At 41.9% G+C, this 18240-nt stretch overlaps 1 protein-coding gene across 1 annotated transcript in view; it reads right to left on the bottom strand.

Annotated features, from left to right (window-relative positions):
- Positions 1-9402: 9402 nt before the first annotated feature.
- T265_01138 (hypothetical protein) overlaps positions 9403-18240 on the bottom strand; it is a gene marked incomplete at both ends in the record, with an annotated part of 45662 nt that continues 36824 nt past the window's right edge. The window contains one exon of the mRNA XM_009165099.1: positions 9403-9486. Within this exon, the coding sequence (XP_009163363.1) occupies positions 9403-9486 (84 nt within the window). The remainder of the gene's footprint in view (positions 9487-18240) is intronic.

Genomic DNA, 18240 nt, shown 5'->3' with positions numbered 1-18240 from the left:
TAGACGACATACATATTGGGCTTAGCAAAATAAGTGATCCTCGTCGAAAAAGTCAGTGAAACTAACGTTGCAGTTCACATGTAAGCCACCTTAAAGGTTTGTTTCGCTGTCAAAGGTCACGTGACTATTCTTTTCATTTGTTTCATAACCCTCATACACAGAATAAGCATGCGCAAAACTGCTTTGGTGTGTGTGAATGGTTCTCATTTCATCTTCCTGCATGAATAACATGAATTGATAGCTACCAATTTCCCGGACGACTGAGCGCTCCATCAAGGCAGACGAAACTCAACGAAGTCGTTATTCATTTGTACAACATAGTTGTAATTTGACAGTATGAAATTCACGATCAAATGTTTTGAATAATTGGATTCATCAGCAGTAAGATGCCAAATCACGTACAGCTGTCAGGGAGGAAATGTGGGTTAGCTTTGCTGCCCCAAAATCTAAATGCATGGTTGCGGTATGACACCTCGTTATTTTCATCAGCAAACTTCTTATGTAGAGTCGTTTTCGTGGACATATTTTTGCAGATTACATTAGGAATAGATGGAACTGGACAGCATTCTCCGTCCAAAACACTCGGTAGCCTGACGCTGATAAAAACCCAACAAACTCTGTTCAGGTAGTCAGACGATGAGTGAACTGATATGGTCTGAAAAATTTGGATCGCACTTTAATCTATCAATTTTTTCAGTAACATTGGATTGAAGACATCGGACTGTAACATGGAAGTCTGATCCCATAAAACCCCATCCAACCCTTTTCGCAGTCAGATTCTGCGATTTTACCCTCATTTTATAACACGACTTCGAACAACACAAGAATATGGAAACGGTGAAACAATGTCTTACCTCCATGAAACTTCAAGACATGTTGGTGCTGATGGATTTTACAACTTTTAGGTGTTGTACTGTTTTCCATAAGCTTCCTTGCATTATAACCCTGTCTAGTTGTGGTGTCCTTCACAGTTCATCAAACGTGCGAGTCTAGAATGCATTATATCACAAGCTAGGTCGCAGCTAAGCCGATCGTTTCGTTCTTGTTTGTTGTTGTTCTCAACTTTCCATCGGCTAAGGCGCGATTCTTCAGTATCAGAATTAAACAACTTCATTCTGATAGAGTTATCAGCACCCCTTGGTTGAGATAGAACTTGTGCGCACATACTTTTCGCCTCGCTAGAGATGAACAAAGGCTGGCTTTAATTTGGCGAGCAGTTTGAAATTCGCGCTCGACGGAAAACGTTCCACATGGGCGCGACGTGAGTCTAAATTTAGCAGGCACAAAGACCATGATATTTACCAAATGGATGGTGCAGATGTGGTTACAGTACCTTGTAGAAAATAATATGAACAGTGACTATGGGCTTGACTAGGTTACTAGCAATGTTATGGAATGTAGGTAGCTAGGGTAGGCTGCATGGTTGTTGGTCTGTTCGCCGAGCTTGGCAGTTACATTGCAAATGTTTCATCACTCATCGAGGTGACATCGTCAGTGAAGGGTTAATTGGGTTAATTTCCACCTTCCACAGATGACTATATAGCTTATAAATAGTACCTGGTAGTTCTGGAAATGACCTTCACGTAGTGTGATTGGTGTCCTTCGAATCTGACGTGGTCTCAATCTCCTGTGACTGGTTGGTTCATTGGGTGCATCCAGTTCGGCAGTTTTGTGTGTGGTTGTCCTGTTGTGATTCGGTCGTTTTCTTATTGCTTTGTGGTGTGAGTTTGTTCACTTGATTGGTTGATTCAGTGGCCTTCTGTTTTTAACGATTGTTTTCCCTTGATCCAATTAGTCCGTTGGTTGCCGTTAGGTTTCTTGGCTCAGAGTTCCGTGAGTTTGTGGTTCTTTTGCTCGTAACGGCTGATGGACTGGGTCAACGTCGATGTGTTTATTGATAGATTTTTGTGTGAAGTACCACACCTCGGCAAATCCTCGCTTCCGTTTTGTTCTTGTGTGAGCGAGTATTTGAACAGTGTCACAAGCGAACTTGTGTCCTTCTTTGTCTTTGTGAACTGAGATAAGTGCCATTGGATCATGTCTTCTGCTGGCAAGCTTGTGTTTGTGTATTCTGGTAGTAAATTTTCTCCCAGTTTGGTCAAAGTAGTGTTTGTCACAATCGTTGCACTTAAGTTTGTAGACCACGTTAGTCTTCTTCAATGCATCCAACCTTCCCTTTCATTTCGAGAGAGTTCTCAACGTGTTTGCAGGCTTGAAGGCGACTGTAATTCCATGTTGCCGTGGATGTCGTGCAGTCATATCCGCCACGTTCCTGATATACAGCAGCGCATTCTTCCTCTGCTCTGGTTGTGTTGACGAATCAACTTGGTGGTGGTCTCGTAAGCAACTCCATATGAAATTCCTCGGGTAGCCGTTATTCCGGAATGTCTCGTAGAGTCATTGTTCTTCTTTCTTCGCCTGTGTTGTGTTGCAATGTGTCCCTATCCGCTTGAATAGGGTTTGAACACAGCTCGGCTTGAGGCAGTTCAAATGGTTGCTGTGGTGATGCAGAATCTGGGCTGTATGCGTTTCTTTCCTGTATACTTCAGTTTGTAATTTGCAGTTCGTTGTCGTTGTGACGAGCACATCTAAGAACGTCAACTGGTTGTTCTCCTTCGTTTCCATTGTGAAGTGGATGTCGGGAACAACGTTGTTCAGGAGCTTCTCCGCTCGTGACAGTTCCATTTTTCTTTACAATAGCAAATGTGTCGTCCGCATATCGTACCAATATTTTCGGTTTGATATCTGGCAGTACAATTTGCTCCAGTTTTTGCATTGTAATTTCCGCGACGAGTCGAGGAACTCGTGATCCCATCGGCGCTTCTTTGATTTGTTCATATTGAGCTCACAGCGGGTTGTCAAGCACAGATCTAGTAGTCTACATGTTTCTTCCTTTCCGAGCGTTCCGTTGAAATTTCCGCCGTTGTGCAGGAGTCGTCCGCACTGCATTTAAATCAACCGATGTAAACAGTGAGGTTATATCAAAGGACACTGTTATTTCGTCTTCTTCAACTCTCACCTTCTTAAGTTCCCCCAGAAATTGACCTGCGTGGTGAGATATTTCCTCCGCTCTCCTAATTCTCTTGAAGTGTTGTATCTGAGCGTTCCTGGTAATAAGACAACTGGGCGTAATGGAACCGTTTCTATGTGAAACTTTAGAAGTCCGTAGAATTGGGCAATCTTCTGAGCGCGGGCCTTCATTCTCCAGTATTCTTCCCCTGTAATTCTGTAAGGATTCTTGAGTTTCTTGAGGGTTTTATTCATCTTGGTCGTAAGCGGTTTGGTTGTTCTACAGACGGCAGCACCCCTTGGTTGAGATAGAACTTGTGCGCACATACTTTTCGCCTCGCTAGAGATGAACAAAGGCTGGCTTTAATTTGGCGAGCAGTTTGAAATTCGCGCTCGACGGAAAACGTTCCACATGGGCGCGACGTGAGTCTAAATTTAGCAGGCACAAAGACCATGATATTTACCAAATGGATGGTGCAGATGTGGTTACAGTACCTTGTAGAAAATAATATGAACAGTGACTATGGGCTTGACTAGGTTACTAGCAATGTTATGGAATGTAGGTAGCTAGGGTAGGCTGCATGGTTGTTGGTCTGTTCGCCGAGCTTGGCAGTTACATTGCAAATGTTTCATCACTCATCGAGGTGACATCGTCAGTGAAGGGTTAATTGGGTTAATTTCCACCTTCCACAGATGACTATATAGCTTATAAATAGTACCTGGTAGTTCTGGAAATGACCTTCACGTAGTGTGATTGGTGTCCTTCGAATCTGACGTGGTCTCAATCTCCTGTGACTGGTTGGTTCATTGGGTGCATCCAGTTCGGCAGTTTTGTGTGTGGTTGTCCTGTTGTGATTCGGTCGTTTTCTTATTGCTTTGTGGTGTGAGTTTGTTCACTTGATTGGTTGATTCAGTGGCCTTCTGTTTTTAACGATTGTTTTCCCTTGATCCAATTAGTCCGTTGGTTGCCGTTAGGTTTCTTGGCTCAGAGTTCCGTGAGTTTGTGGTTCTTTTGCTCGTAACGGCTGATGGACTGGGTCAACGTCGATGTGTTTATTGATAGATTTTTGTGTGAAGTACCACACCTCGGCAAATCCTCGCTTCCGTTTTGTTCTTGTGTGAGCGAGTATTTGAACAGTGTCACAAGCGAACTTGTGTCCTTCTTTGTCTTTGTGAACTGAGATAAGTGCCATTGGATCATGTCTTCTGCTGGCAAGCTTGTGTTTGTGTATTCTGGTAGTAAATTTTCTCCCAGTTTGGTCAAAGTAGTGTTTGTCACAATCGTTGCACTTAAGTTTGTAGACCACGTTAGTCTTCTTCAATGCATCCAACCTTCCCTTTCATTTCGAGAGAGTTCTCAACGTGTTTGCAGGCTTGAAGGCGACTGTAATTCCATGTTGCCGTGGATGTCGTGCAGTCATATCCGCCACGTTCCTGATATACAGCAGCGCATTCTTCCTCTGCTCTGGTTGTGTTGACGAATCAACTTGGTGGTGGTCTCGTAAGCAACTCCATATGAAATTCCTCGGGTAGCCGTTATTCCGGAATGTCTCGTAGAGTCATTGTTCTTCTTTCTTCGCCTGTGTTGTGTTGCAATGTGTCCCTATCCGCTTGAATAGGGTTTGAACACAGCTCGGCTTGAGGCAGTTCAAATGGTTGCTGTGGTGATGCAGAATCTGGGCTGTATGCGTTTCTTTCCTGTATACTTCAGTTTGTAATTTGCAGTTCGTTGTCGTTGTGACGAGCACATCTAAGAACGTCAACTGGTTGTTCTCCTTCGTTTCCATTGTGAAGTGGATGTCGGGAACAACGTTGTTCAGGAGCTTCTCCGCTCGTGACAGTTCCATTTTTCTTTACAATAGCAAATGTGTCGTCCGCATATCGTACCAATATTTTCGGTTTGATATCTGGCAGTACAATTTGCTCCAGTTTTTGCATTGTAATTTCCGCGACGAGTCGAGGAACTCGTGATCCCATCGGCGCTTCTTTGATTTGTTCATATTGAGCTCACAGCGGGTTGTCAAGCACAGATCTAGTAGTCTACATGTTTCTTCCTTTCCGAGCGTTCCGTTGAAATTTCCGCCGTTGTGCAGGAGTCGTCCGCACTGCATTTAAATCAACCGATGTAAACAGTGAGGTTATATCAAAGGACACTGTTATTTCGTCTTCTTCAACTCTCACCTTCTTAAGTTCCCCCAGAAATTGACCTGCGTGGTGAGATATTTCCTCCGCTCTCCTAATTCTCTTGAAGTGTTGTATCTGAGCGTTCCTGGTAATAAGACAACTGGGCGTAATGGAACCGTTTCTATGTGAAACTTTAGAAGTCCGTAGAATTGGGCATCTTCTGAGTCGCGGGCCTTCATTCTCCAGTATTCTTCCCCTGTAATTCTGTAAGGATTCTTGAGTTTCTTGAGGGTTTTATTCATCTTGTCCGTAAGCGGTTTGGTTGTTCTACAGACGGCGGTGTGTGGTTGTGTTATTGAGTAGAGCGTTGGCTTTTTTGATGTATTCCGCTTCCTCCAGAGTGGCTGTCATTCACCCTTTTTCGGCTGGTTTCGTCCGTTTAAAGGCTGCCTATTGCTCTTTTTTCTTTAGTAGATAGAGCATTGTGTGTTTTGTTTCGCGTGATAGCTGGGACAATGGTTTGCCATATCGCTTGCTGGGTTTCCTTGCTAGGTTACCTTAAGTCGGGTAAAAACACTACGCTGGGGTTAGCAAAGCTTCTCATGTAATTGTCAACTCTAAGTGCTTTCCGTTAATCATATGGTCTAATATTGCCATTGTATGTAGATTTTGATACTAAGAATTCAAGCAGATAGGCGCTTCAAATATGCAGCAGCCACTCTACTAGACATTGGAACTTCGGTTCTAGTACATCTGAGTTTGGGGAAAATCCAAAATAACCAAAGAGGAGCACAGGATACTTTCTCTTGTTTTTCTTATTTTCTTCTGACCTCTTTAAATTTGGAATAATACAAGCCGTAATACACCCAGTTTTGTTACGCCCTTCCTTACTTGCTTTCTTGGCTATGCTTCAACGTTTTTCCCGTTGAATAAACAGGTTTGTGCACTGGCTTCTTTCTGATGGGTGTTAGTTTCCCCCAACAGGGTGGCTGGATGATTATTTTCCACCCCAATTCAAGTATGCGATGATAAGGCAGTCTCCTAGGCCTCCTCCCACAAACAGTTGGGTTTATGAAGGTTTGTAGAACGCCATACGGTTGACCTTCGGATAGATGATAGGCTGATGACTTTGTTTATTGGCGCCCTGTTTCTTTCTTATTCGACACCATTTGTTTCTGATATACCATTCTCTAGCTCCCGAATAAAACTGCATTTTAACTTTGGCTCCAAAAAATGACCTTTCTGTTTATCCTCTGTTGGTTTTCGTATAAAATTTCTCGTATGGCGTGCCAAAGACCTACCCTGACTACAGTTGTTCAAATGACTAGGACTTGGTTCTTTCTCCATTTTTTAAGTTGTACTTCTTGCGTTGGGAATACTTCAAGACTGAGAAATCCCTATTTTTTCGAGAGCAACCTTCTTACTTTTATACATCCTCTCCTATACTACTGTGTGCATTCACTATTTTTTCCTTTCATCTTTTAGTTTGCCAGGCCTACTTGAGAAAGACCCTTGTTTATCTCAGTCAAGCCCTAATCTCACTTTTCGGGAGAGTCACATTTCCATTTTCGTGCTTAAGTGCAATCTCTCGTATACCTTTCTGTTCATCTTTTTACGAGTTTGCGCACTTACAGTTAATGAGTTGTCTGACTCGTTTCAGGCACATTTCTCATAAGCTAGTTCCACAGTCGAAACAGATCTCTGCCAAACAGTTGAACGGTCCCTAATTTCCTGTATAAAACTCATTTGTCCCATTTCTAGTTTGTAGCATTATCAAGCCTAGGGCAGCCAGCATCGATTTCAGACGGTCCTTCCGACTTAAGCGGCTGTTTAAAGGTTTACTATTTCGCAATTTATAACGTTAACCACTTTCTTGATGTGAATGCGCCAAGATTCTGTCACTTAAGTGGTACTTGGATAAGTTTACCTACAAATCAATCCAGGTGTAAATGGTCAGTCGAACCAGTTGATAGTGGAAACTCGACTACCCTTGTAGACATTACTCTTCGAGTAGCATTCCTTCTGCATTCCTGGAGCAACTATTCTGATTGGGGTCCAAGCTTAGCGCTCCTTAGAACCGTAGAATAAGGATATGCATTTGCCGAAACTGAGAACCAGTGTGTGGATCACAAGATAATCGCCTGAAGACAGAATTATGGTTATCCAATACAGGGCAGTGCATGTACAAGTTCCGCCTCTCTAACAGTTGTCGTCGCTGAAATAAATATTTACACTCGAACTAAGTGCTTTTCAGTGGAGTCGTGTTATCTGCCCACATTTGACCTCCCGATTACCGGTGAACGTTCTACCGACTGAATTATCTAACATGCTGGTTACCCTTCATGTAATATGCACTCAAGCGTCAAAGATAGCTCGCCAGTGCTGCCTACTCTCAACGCAATAAGTGAGCCTCTCGCGTGACTGTGACAAGGGTTCGAACACGCTCCACCTATTTTTGAAACTGGATTGCAGAGAACACAAGAAAATGTTTACGAGATAGAAGCCAATATCTCTGGTGTTTGGTAATATTCAATCAGACAGTTATACTTTGAACGGTTTCTCAGAATGGGAATCTCAGGGATTTAACCAACGAAACTCTATCATAGGTGAATATATTGGGGAAACGCCAAAAAATAATCGGAAGCGAATGGCAGGAAACTGACGACTGGTTTAAAGACAACGGGGAAACCGAATTAAATCTGTTCAAATCTCTTCGCTGCCGCAGATTATGTGTGCTGTTTTCGCACACAAGAAATTATATTTAAACAAGACTCACAGTGGGAATGCCTTCAAGTTCAGTGACAGAGAATTCTTCAAAATATCATCTATCTCATTTGGAGGTAACTTGTTTGTCACACAGCCCACATTCTGCTTATTACCTGCAAATATGGATTACCTCTTATAATACAGAACCTTTCACATAGGGCAGCGCCTTGGCCGAGTTGTACTACAGATCCTTACTGAGGGAAAATTATAGTTGTACGACCAACGTAAGCTAGCAAGCCATGTGCCGTAATAAACCCTACCTTTCATTATACGCGAGGAGTAATCTGAAGACTACATACTACTCGCACGTCTCATCAGTAGTATCCGCCGTCACGCCCACATATTCACACAATTCATCTGCTCCACGTTAACTTATTTGACTGTAACTGTTGGAGAATGTGATTTAGTTCTGCTCATCCTGGTAAAATGCATACTTTGCATAGATTGGTGAGGCATGTTTCCAGAGGAATTACCTGGATTGTGGATGGGAAGTGATCCGTAAGATCGGTGGATTATATATGCATTTGGGCGCACCGGTAGTACAACGTCGGGCGCTTCTAATTGCTTGAATTCGTAAATCGGATCACATGATTATCTATTTATTTTGGCATTAGACTAACCTGGTACATTTGGCTTGAAAACTGGCGTGTGTACTTGTGGCGTAACTGGTTGGATGAGAGCGTAGGTGGAGAGTACTAACGTACTTCCATCCTATTATCATTACAAACGTTATTAACTGGTTGGATGAGGGCGTAGGTGGAGAGTACTAACGTAATTCCATCCTATTATCATTACAAACGTTATTGGAGAAGTTTGTACGGTTTACGACGACATCGTGAGTTACCGATGATCAGGCAGGTCATCAGAAACGGAAAACCGGTTCGATGCATTAATGAAAGGACTTGAATCAGTGCAATGTGAGGAGAGGAGATCATGGATTCACCCTTTCACTCAGTAGTTAACAGACACAAAATGGGTTTCTTGGGGCTTGGTAATTTTTTGCGAACGTAATTGAAAGAACTAATGTCACGAGACCACTGTTTTGTACCTTGCACCTGATGTAGCGTGTTGGTCATGGTAACCCGACTGCTTCTGTCAAGAATGTATGAAGAACGTCACACAGTGATTTTCCGGGATGGCGCTTGCCAACACAAATGTAAACCGAGGTTAGTGGACAAAGCAAGATTACAATAGGATTGAGTAGTGCTCGAACAGTTGACCCTCTCATGTTCCAACCGCTGAACTTCTGCGATACGAGAATCTCAAAGCCCCTTAACTAAACTGAATTTTTTCACTCTGTTCATTTCAATGTATTCATTCCACGAATGCACACACACTGATATATGCTTGTTCCATCTTTTTTAAATCAGCCACTATTGTGAATAAAGATGTCTGCAATTCATTTTTCTCTCACGGTCTTCGTGATTCGCCTGTAGCAAGCCGGATATTCCGTCTGACATTTTGCTGACGAGTTTAAAATCCACTGTAAATGCGCTTATTCAGTCAGTAACAATCCAAGGCGCGCTTCAGTTTTAAAACAGCGTAAAGTGCCTTTGTAGTACCGTCAGGATCGGAAACCTTCGCGGGCTAAAATGAACAATGAGGGTCATTTAAGTTCAGAAACAAAGGTGAAGATGCTTTTCTTGTCCTTTACAAAATCACCAATTACGAGACACTGACTTGCGTTCCTAAAAAACCCCACAATCCGGTTTTTTATCCCTCCTCAAGTGGCTGATTTTTGGCATCACACGCCATCCATGCAAAACCGCACAACGGAAAATCCACAATCACCGCTGCAGTATCAGAGATGTCGAACTGATTTTACTGTGTATACGTGTTTCTCTGCTGTGTTGAAAAATCCAGCTCACCATTGGGTGAACTCATCTATCCGGAGGGTAGCTCATACTCTATATCAGGCTTGGCTCATTAAGTGGCCGAATAGGAAAAAAATGGAATAATCTTCTAACCCAGTTTATATGTGACATCAAAAGTTCGGTACACCGAAGCCTGTGACTTCAGGACCCCCGTTTATACGAAATGGGTGGATTATTCACTCGGCATCGTATAGGCTTCGGCGCAAAAGCTTGATTAAGGCAAATACGTAGGCTACTACTTTGTCCGACTTTTATGGAAGAAATACAGTCAGGATGTGGGGTCTATTTCTATTAGTGTTAGTTATAAAGGTTTATTCAGTGAGTGCGGTTTTCAAATACTTATAGACGAGACGAGCAGTGCCTGGTCAGTTATTGTATAGAGGCCACTGCAGTTGATGACTCTTTACTGGTAGCCACACACAGCTTGACTGGTTTAAAACAGTCTTTTAATTACTCATCAATTTTTTCGCATCTATTCTATTTATAGTGGAATGGTTGTTGGATCCCGGCGCCTTGGCCACCGGTCGCTGTATCGTCAATCGTGGTTCCTTAAAAAGTTAAACTTTTCCAAATCGTCTTTGTATTCCATCTGTAATGACCTTAGCGTATTTTTTTTATTCTTCTAGTGACACCCAATATATATCCGCCTTTCTTGGTTACCTGTTTAGCTTTCTCTTGCGTTCATCTATTCTTCTGAGGCGTCCCCTGGCCGTCTGTACCATACAGGCTCTTGTGCGTTCATTGCATTCTATACACGCACTCCCTGGCTCTATTAATCGAAAAGCGCTTCCCAAATTGCACCAGTCTGTGGAATATGTCTTCCACATAGTCTGCTAGTTACACCCGCAGCCAGTGTGACAAATGGCGATCTCAGGAAAACTTTTTGACCCACTAATTTTGGTAGAAATTTTTCGATCAGAGCTGGCCAGTCTGCTTCTATACAATTCTATCACTTTTCGTTCTCTATGTACCCAAAAGAAATTAGAGACAGAGGTCTGACCCAGACTGGATTTCTTTCATTTCGGAGAACAAGAGTTTTGTTAGGCTTCACTAGAAAAAAGTTTGACCATCTCGTAGTATTTTCTGATAAAGCCAAATCTAAGTAGGTGCAACAAAAGAAAAAAGGAACTGATTTTCACCCTTCTGGATGGGTTCCACTAGTCTTTAATCAAAATACTGAGAAATCTTTTAGTTAACCTATATAGATAATGAGGGAAAAGTGGTTACAGGATTCTTACCTGTTGAATTCAGTTTGATAGCTTGTGTTTTTTTTAAAATATAAATATTTCACGACAATGTGCACAACAACGGTCGGATGTTTTATGAGGAACACTAACTCCATTCACTGTTATCCCTCGTTGATATATCCATGATCAAGAGTTAAATCTAAAATGAAGATGGGCAGAGTAAAATGTCAGATACACTGTTACTGTTGTCAGTGTAGGGTAACAAGAACCTCATCTTGCAAAAACGATGAAGAGCCTTTATCGAAATATCTTGGAACTTTGCCTCAAGTCAAGTCTACTTAAAAGAGTCATCTGTGGAAAAAAATTCATAGGTACCCAATCTCTATGCAGCGATATCACATTAATGATTACTGACCCATTTTACATTACGCACGTTTAGGAGTACCGGATGGGCAATCCACATAGGAACAAAAAGCAACAACTACTTGACTTTCAAACTGTTTGTTGAGAGAGTAAATTCTTTGTGAATTACGTATGACGCGACCATTTTCTCTGGCTTGCCATCTTCATTGTATCAGCACCATACTATTGTTTACTGTGTCGGCAGAGCTCCCGGGATACTGCTACAATTTTTAGAGTATTTTTTGTTGGAGGACCTGTTGTAGAATACTGAGACCGAAGTTGGGCGGGAACAGAAGGAAGACACACAAAACTTATGAGTGGTAACTTTTACAACCCATTCATCTGCAACGAATTTCACTGTTGGCCCATGACAACCCATCCGCCTTCATTATTAGATAAAAGTAGGTCACCAGTAAGCGCTATCAATAAAAAGTCGACAAAATGGGTATAGTTGTGTTTCCCCTCACTGAAACACCACGAAATGTAGGCAGGTGTCTAAAATCCCAGTTGTCGGGGACTTCAAGTCAGCGACTCCATTCTGTCCCCTGAAATGCGAAGCATCCTAGGGCGATCCTTCTATCTATGTGACATGAACTTTTGGATAATGTGAACATATCATTTCCCCTTGTTCCAGAGAGTTCATTTTAGAATGTAAGTGGAAAGTTTGTTCTTCTCACCTGGTTGCCTCTGAAATGTGTGTTCTGTGTAAGTTTTGGAATTTCTGGACGAATGTGCATATTCGTGGGCTTTTCACTTGATCGCCAAACAATGTCTCCTCGTTAATCGACTTGAAGGTAGAACTAAGTTGGGTGCACGTGCGATGACCTTAGGTGCACAGAGTATCACGTACGAGTGTCATACTGATGAACCGAACCGTTTTACGTTGTATGAGAACGGTTATTGGACAGAATGAGATTTTAGCACTTTTTCAGTTATCGGTACTAACACCCGCTATTTTGAAAAAAAACTGATATTTTCCTGAGCTTAGCACACATTTCGCGAATTCGATGCGTGGATTTTTGGAAGAATTGCAATAACGTAGAGATGTGATCATCCAGGATTACTGGGTCACACGGCTGTTGCATAGCGTTCTTCGGCAGTTGTGACATTGAGAACATCTCTACGGCTTCGAATGAGTGTTGTGTAGATGAGCAACCTGTTTTCTTCTCGGTGTCCTCTCCAAACATCTGCGCAATCGGTGAACCGAACGTGAAGCGCGGGAAGAGACTCTGAAGCAAAATATGTGGTTGCTTACTACACTACCTGTGCGGCCTAATGTACGGAATTATCGGATTTGAATTATCTCATTTCTGGTACGAGAGAATGGTGAGAAATAAACTCATCAATTTCCGTGAATAATCCGAGTTTGTCTTTAGTACCGCCACTTCCAATCGGAACAAATTCTTCTATAAGGTGCTGATCAATACTGTTTAGTGTAGAAGTCATTGTTCCTGAGTTTATCCATGTATACCTATTCCTGCGTTTGATATCTTACAGAAGCCTAGCGCAGGACGTGTATAAACTCTGATGAGTTGCTATTTTTGACGTCAACATTTCATAAGCCCAAAAAATGAGCCCAGCAGTCACTAGCTTAGTGATACAAAACTAATCCTAACGGAAACGGAAAAGGAATCTTTGGAATTTGATGTCTGGTATTCACTCATAGAAAGGGCCTCTTCACCGACAAGAGAAATGTCCCCTAACCTCTTGAGTGGAGGGGAGTTTCGATCACAATATGGTTGATTTAATAGAGAAAAAACGTAAGAATGGAAATACCGACTTCGGCGATGTGGATATGTCAGTTAACGGTTGGGCAAGCAGTTGACGGGGTAAGCGCTACCAATGAAGAGGTTACGCTTGACAGGTTTTGATTAGGTTGGTCGGTAGTTTGGAAACAAAAATTGTAACTAGCGAATATACACTCATTTTCAAACCAATTTGGTTCTTTCGAGAGACTCACCTGGAACCCAGCTGAACCTCTCGTTTATGATGTTCTCAGGCAACTTAATGTGCTGCACCAGGCCGCCTCATGTTTCAGTCTAGAGTTTGTAGACTTCTTAATAGTTCTTATTGGAATACCAGTATTTTGTGTCTTTTTCTTTGAGTTTAGCTAGATGAAACAAAACCTTTGCTTTTGTTACAACAGACGATCAAGTTTGACAACTATACTAACGATTTGCCAGTGTGTCTTGTTGTCAGAGCAGCAGGAACAACACACTATCAACAATTTCGGGCGTTCCACGCTCAGAACAGCTCGTTGATGGGGGACTTCGCCTGCCGAAAAGCCTCCACGCGACAACAGCTGCGTTTTCTCCACGTGTACTTGTGAAGTCACATTCTACCACGTAGCACAACCTATCGATATCCGATCAATCACTCACAGGTCTGGCTGAGGACAAAGTAAATCCAGAACCACAGAAACAGAGACTCAAAGAAGAAATCAATAAAACAGCAAACTACTAAAAATAGGAGGTGCACTACAACCCAGCAGAGAAGCTGGCCACGACGCAATACAGGTCAAGAATGGGCCAACCCAAAGAGACAACAATGGACGACAATTTCAACAGTAGTGTTGCCGTAGGAAGCAAGAAATACAAACCACAACTCGACACACATTAAGATCGGACCAACCAGAATCCAGGCTACAGCGCAAAGGCTGCTTTTTATAGACAAGCCGGAAATACCTAGTACAAAAAAGTGGACATTTCATTGGCTCAAACCTTGGGATTATATAGAACATTTTAAAAAGCTGACCGTAGGAAATTTTGATAAAATTCATTGCGACACTTCCTTATTAGCGTAACATATACTTAAAAAATGTTCGCTGTCCTTCTAACGCAATCTCATCTGCTTTGCAATTCTTGTTTCCGAACTCCATATACATGAGTTCACTGCTTAGCCGTTTGAGAGTATATTGAGAGATCGTGTATATCACTTAGTTGACCCGTTCCAATGGCATGGCATTAAGATTGCAAACTCCTCATCAACATTGGAGTAAGCATTTCATGGCTCTGTTTAACTGTAAGCTACAGAACTTTTACCCGCCTCACGAAAAAGTCCGACTGCTCCAATAGTTATCTATTAATAAACTGACCGTGACAAAATGGAAGCACCCCTAGCCATTTCCCGGTCAAGTTTCTGAAGCGCGATCATCATGCGCAAAAATACATTCCACAAAATGCCATCACTCCCACATCAAACATCGCCCCACGGCACCTGTACGATGTACACTTCTGATCCCCCGTCATTGAATGTGCATACATCGACAACAAGAGTTGAGAGGGTTGAATTCTTGTAAATGATTGACGCAGCAATTCGAGCTGGTCGTTATACGGTAAATTTGTAATTCCCAAACACACTTTCTTCACTCATACGGGTTACATGAAAACAATAACGGTTCGGGTTCCACAGCAGAAAATGTTTAACTCATTACATCAGTCTTACATATGACTTTGGGCGTAAAGGATCCGGCTTCCTTGGCTTCAGTTTGACGTACATATCCCGTGGAATCTGCGAAACAATTCCTCAAAAACATGGTGGGTAGCTTCCTTGGTCCCATATTTCACAGGCTTATATTTACCCGCAAAATTTATGGTTGAGTATGATCCTAATTCCAGAGGCGATTACACGTTAAAGTGCAGTCGGAGTAGTCTGGAGTCATTGCATGCAATGAGTCAACATGCATCTCGCCTCTGCCGAAGAAGTCTGTCTTACTCTCTTCCCTAGTGGGATGCTTTCCTAGAGGGGTGGGAGGAACGAAACTGATGTCAAGCATCATGGCCTGGTTTACAATCAATCGGCCGTCGCTCCATGGTAACTGTCTAAGTTGATTCAAAACAAAAAATGACAAAATTTTACGTCATCCTCGATGGAGTCAACAGATAACACTAACCACGGTTACGAGAAGTGTCACTCAAGTTACTCTGCTTCCATACAGGTGCATAGCCCGGTGGTACATCCTTAGTCATAAACTCAGCGGGTACGCACTCCATACGCATTCATCGAAAAATTCAATCAATCTTAAAGATGTTTATCAGCAGGTTTCGTCGCTATTCACAGCACAATTTCACCAATGTTAATCAAAACCAGACCAGGCTTTTTGGTTCATCTAAAAACCATCAAGCATATTCACTCAACCGTCAAAAATACAGTTTTCTAAGAAAAACAGTCGATTTTCTGGAATTCCCGTCTTACTACTGATAGGTACGTTTGGAGATTCGAGAAAGTGAGTCTTCATATGTGAGCGTATTGAACTTGCTGTAAAATACCGATCTTTATAGTTTATCTATAAATGAGATACGTAAGTCATCAGTAGACCTGATTTATAGGCGTCGTTTAATTCCTATGACTCGTGTAGAAAAATTCGTTTAAGTATTAGCTGTGGGATCACCGCTAAATGGTCATGACTAGTTGCGATGTTTGGCAAACCATCTGCGCATGCCAGTTAACGAAAATATAAGCATCGATTACAGTATGTTGGTAAATGAATTTCTTTTTGACGTGCCCGGACGTCAGTATTCAGGCCTTTTAGTCCAGGAGGACTCTATGTGTTTCCATATAAACTTACACTCTGGTTTCATCGGGTTGAAAACCACTAATTTTGTCTCTGGAATTCGAGATCGGCGAGCGAGCGTATTATTGGCCCTCGTTGGTACCAGTGAATAAATTACTTCAAATAAATTTTCATAATATTCTTTTCCGACTCCTAATGAAGTACATAAACGAAATTGTGCTGCATATTTCGATTCGATATGTTAAAAGTAGACAACTCAGGGAAATTGAAATTGAAATTTCCTCGACTTCACATTCCAAACATCATATTCAAGAGATTGGTAAACATACCTGATCAAGTAAAACATCCTCATGGTTGAAAACAGAGGCAACTCTGTTCGCCAAAGTAAACATCGGACAACCCCTCCCCAAGACAGTTTCGGCAAGGGTTACTCGTTTCTGGACGGTCGATAGGCCGGAATGAGTGACTGCTTACCGATAAAAATAGTTTATTACTCCGGGGAGGTTGATAATTAAATTCTTTTTTAAACTGATACTCGCTGATTGATTGTTGACGAAACGCGTCCCATACTATGTGATATTTAGGCCGGAAGACTAATAAATACCTGTTGTTTGAATTAAACCCAGGCTATAGCTCATGCATTTCATCACAGTAATGAAAAAGATGTCTTTCCTGGAAAGGGTTTTTGTACATACAAACGCTGGGATAGCAAAAGTATTAGAATCTCATACAAGACAGACAAGTGTGAAGTTAAAGATAGGATGGATGTGTGGGCTGGAGTTCACATAACCAGCAAACTTGGTTTGTCATTGATAGAGTGGCTTCTTTATCGGCTACCGGTCGTTGATTATAGAATATGTATCTTCTATGTTTATAAAGAGCTGCATGCGGCGTCTGATCTGTTGTATATTCAGAAGCAGAGCGGCAACATTCACCCAGCGTATATATGTACAGGGTCCTCATTTCGACGATGGAAGACGATATGTTTACAGAGTTTAGTGGGTGAGGTTTTGTTAAATGTCGGGTTGATGAGTTAGGGTTTCAGCGAACTAGATGCCGAGGAGCCGATAATCCACTGAGTTTGCAGGTGTCTTGATTTTGGATGCACTAACATTCTGCTTTTATGCTTCACAAACAAGAGAATGTAAAAGTAGCGTTTTGTTTAGCTTGTTTATGACTTATTCATCTGAATGTTGGCAATGAGTTAATGAGAAAATCAATCAAATTCCAATGATTTATTTCATCAACAAACCAGGCTAATTACAAGCCATTCTCTACATTCCTAACAATAAGGTTTAGGTAACCATTAACATGGACAGGTTCCTGTATTCAAACGTATTTCTACTTGTTGAGATGGCCAAGTTTGTGCGCCATATAAGTGAAATGATACAATTACATGTCCCAATTTTTTTGCAGTGTCCATTCTATTCGACATGGAACATCTAGCAATGATATTCGACATCACACGAAGATTTTAATCTTCCGGCCTATTTTGTTCACATTTGGTGCACTATGCAGTTTACACTACTGATTTCACTAGTGAAAAATGGTCACGTGTTTTATTTTTGTGATGAACTGTGAAACGGTTTCGCTAGTTTCAGTGAGGGGAATTTGTTAGGTAGAGACACCACCTCTATGACGGTTAGACCAGGCGAAAAACATTTAGTCCGGAATTCCCAAGTGTTTCTGCATACGAGTTGCCACTTGCCCTTAATTGATCGCTGCCCATAATTACTTAGTCTGAGATAGCTTCTCCTGGTTGAGCAGTCTCGCCACGACTCACAGGTTGGAAAATTTACAGTTTTTGTACAAGCATCTACGAGTATGAAAACAGCGTGACAATCCACCAAATTTCAGAGAAGAGCATTTAAAAAAACCTTGTGTCCAATGGTACATTTCACCACCCACACACAAACGTGCACATTCAGCAAGGTATTGATCGATTGCACTTACTACCCGTCATTTTTATATACTGCCAAAACGGTGGCTAAACTGGTCGTGAACTGACTGTTTTTAGCAACCTCATGAGTAGTATGTTACGTTCAGACGGTGGTAACTACTTTGAGATTGTTTGAAATACGATCTATGTAGGCTCAATAATGATTGAAAAGAAAGAAAACCACTTTTCAGACTGACAAATGTCTACAAATAGCTCACGATCCTACAGAAAACTAGGGTTTACAACAAAATTCATATGGTCAGTTCCCTGACAACGACGGCGTCCCGTAGGAAGATTTCCGTACCTCATTTCACTCTGTACTCTAAACTAACACAGAAGTGATTTTGAACATTTTGCAGTAGATAAACATTCTGGATGACTCTGAAATTTCTGTAGCCACAGGTTCTGCTTGGAATGGACACTAAC

Source organism: Opisthorchis viverrini, assembly GCF_000715545.1.
Source record: "Opisthorchis viverrini unplaced genomic scaffold opera_v5_12, whole genome shotgun sequence".
Lineage (NCBI taxonomy): Eukaryota > Metazoa > Platyhelminthes > Trematoda > Opisthorchiida > Opisthorchiidae > Opisthorchis > Opisthorchis viverrini.
Note: the sequence above shows the minus strand (reverse complement) of the source record. Positions and strands in the feature narration are given on the sequence as shown.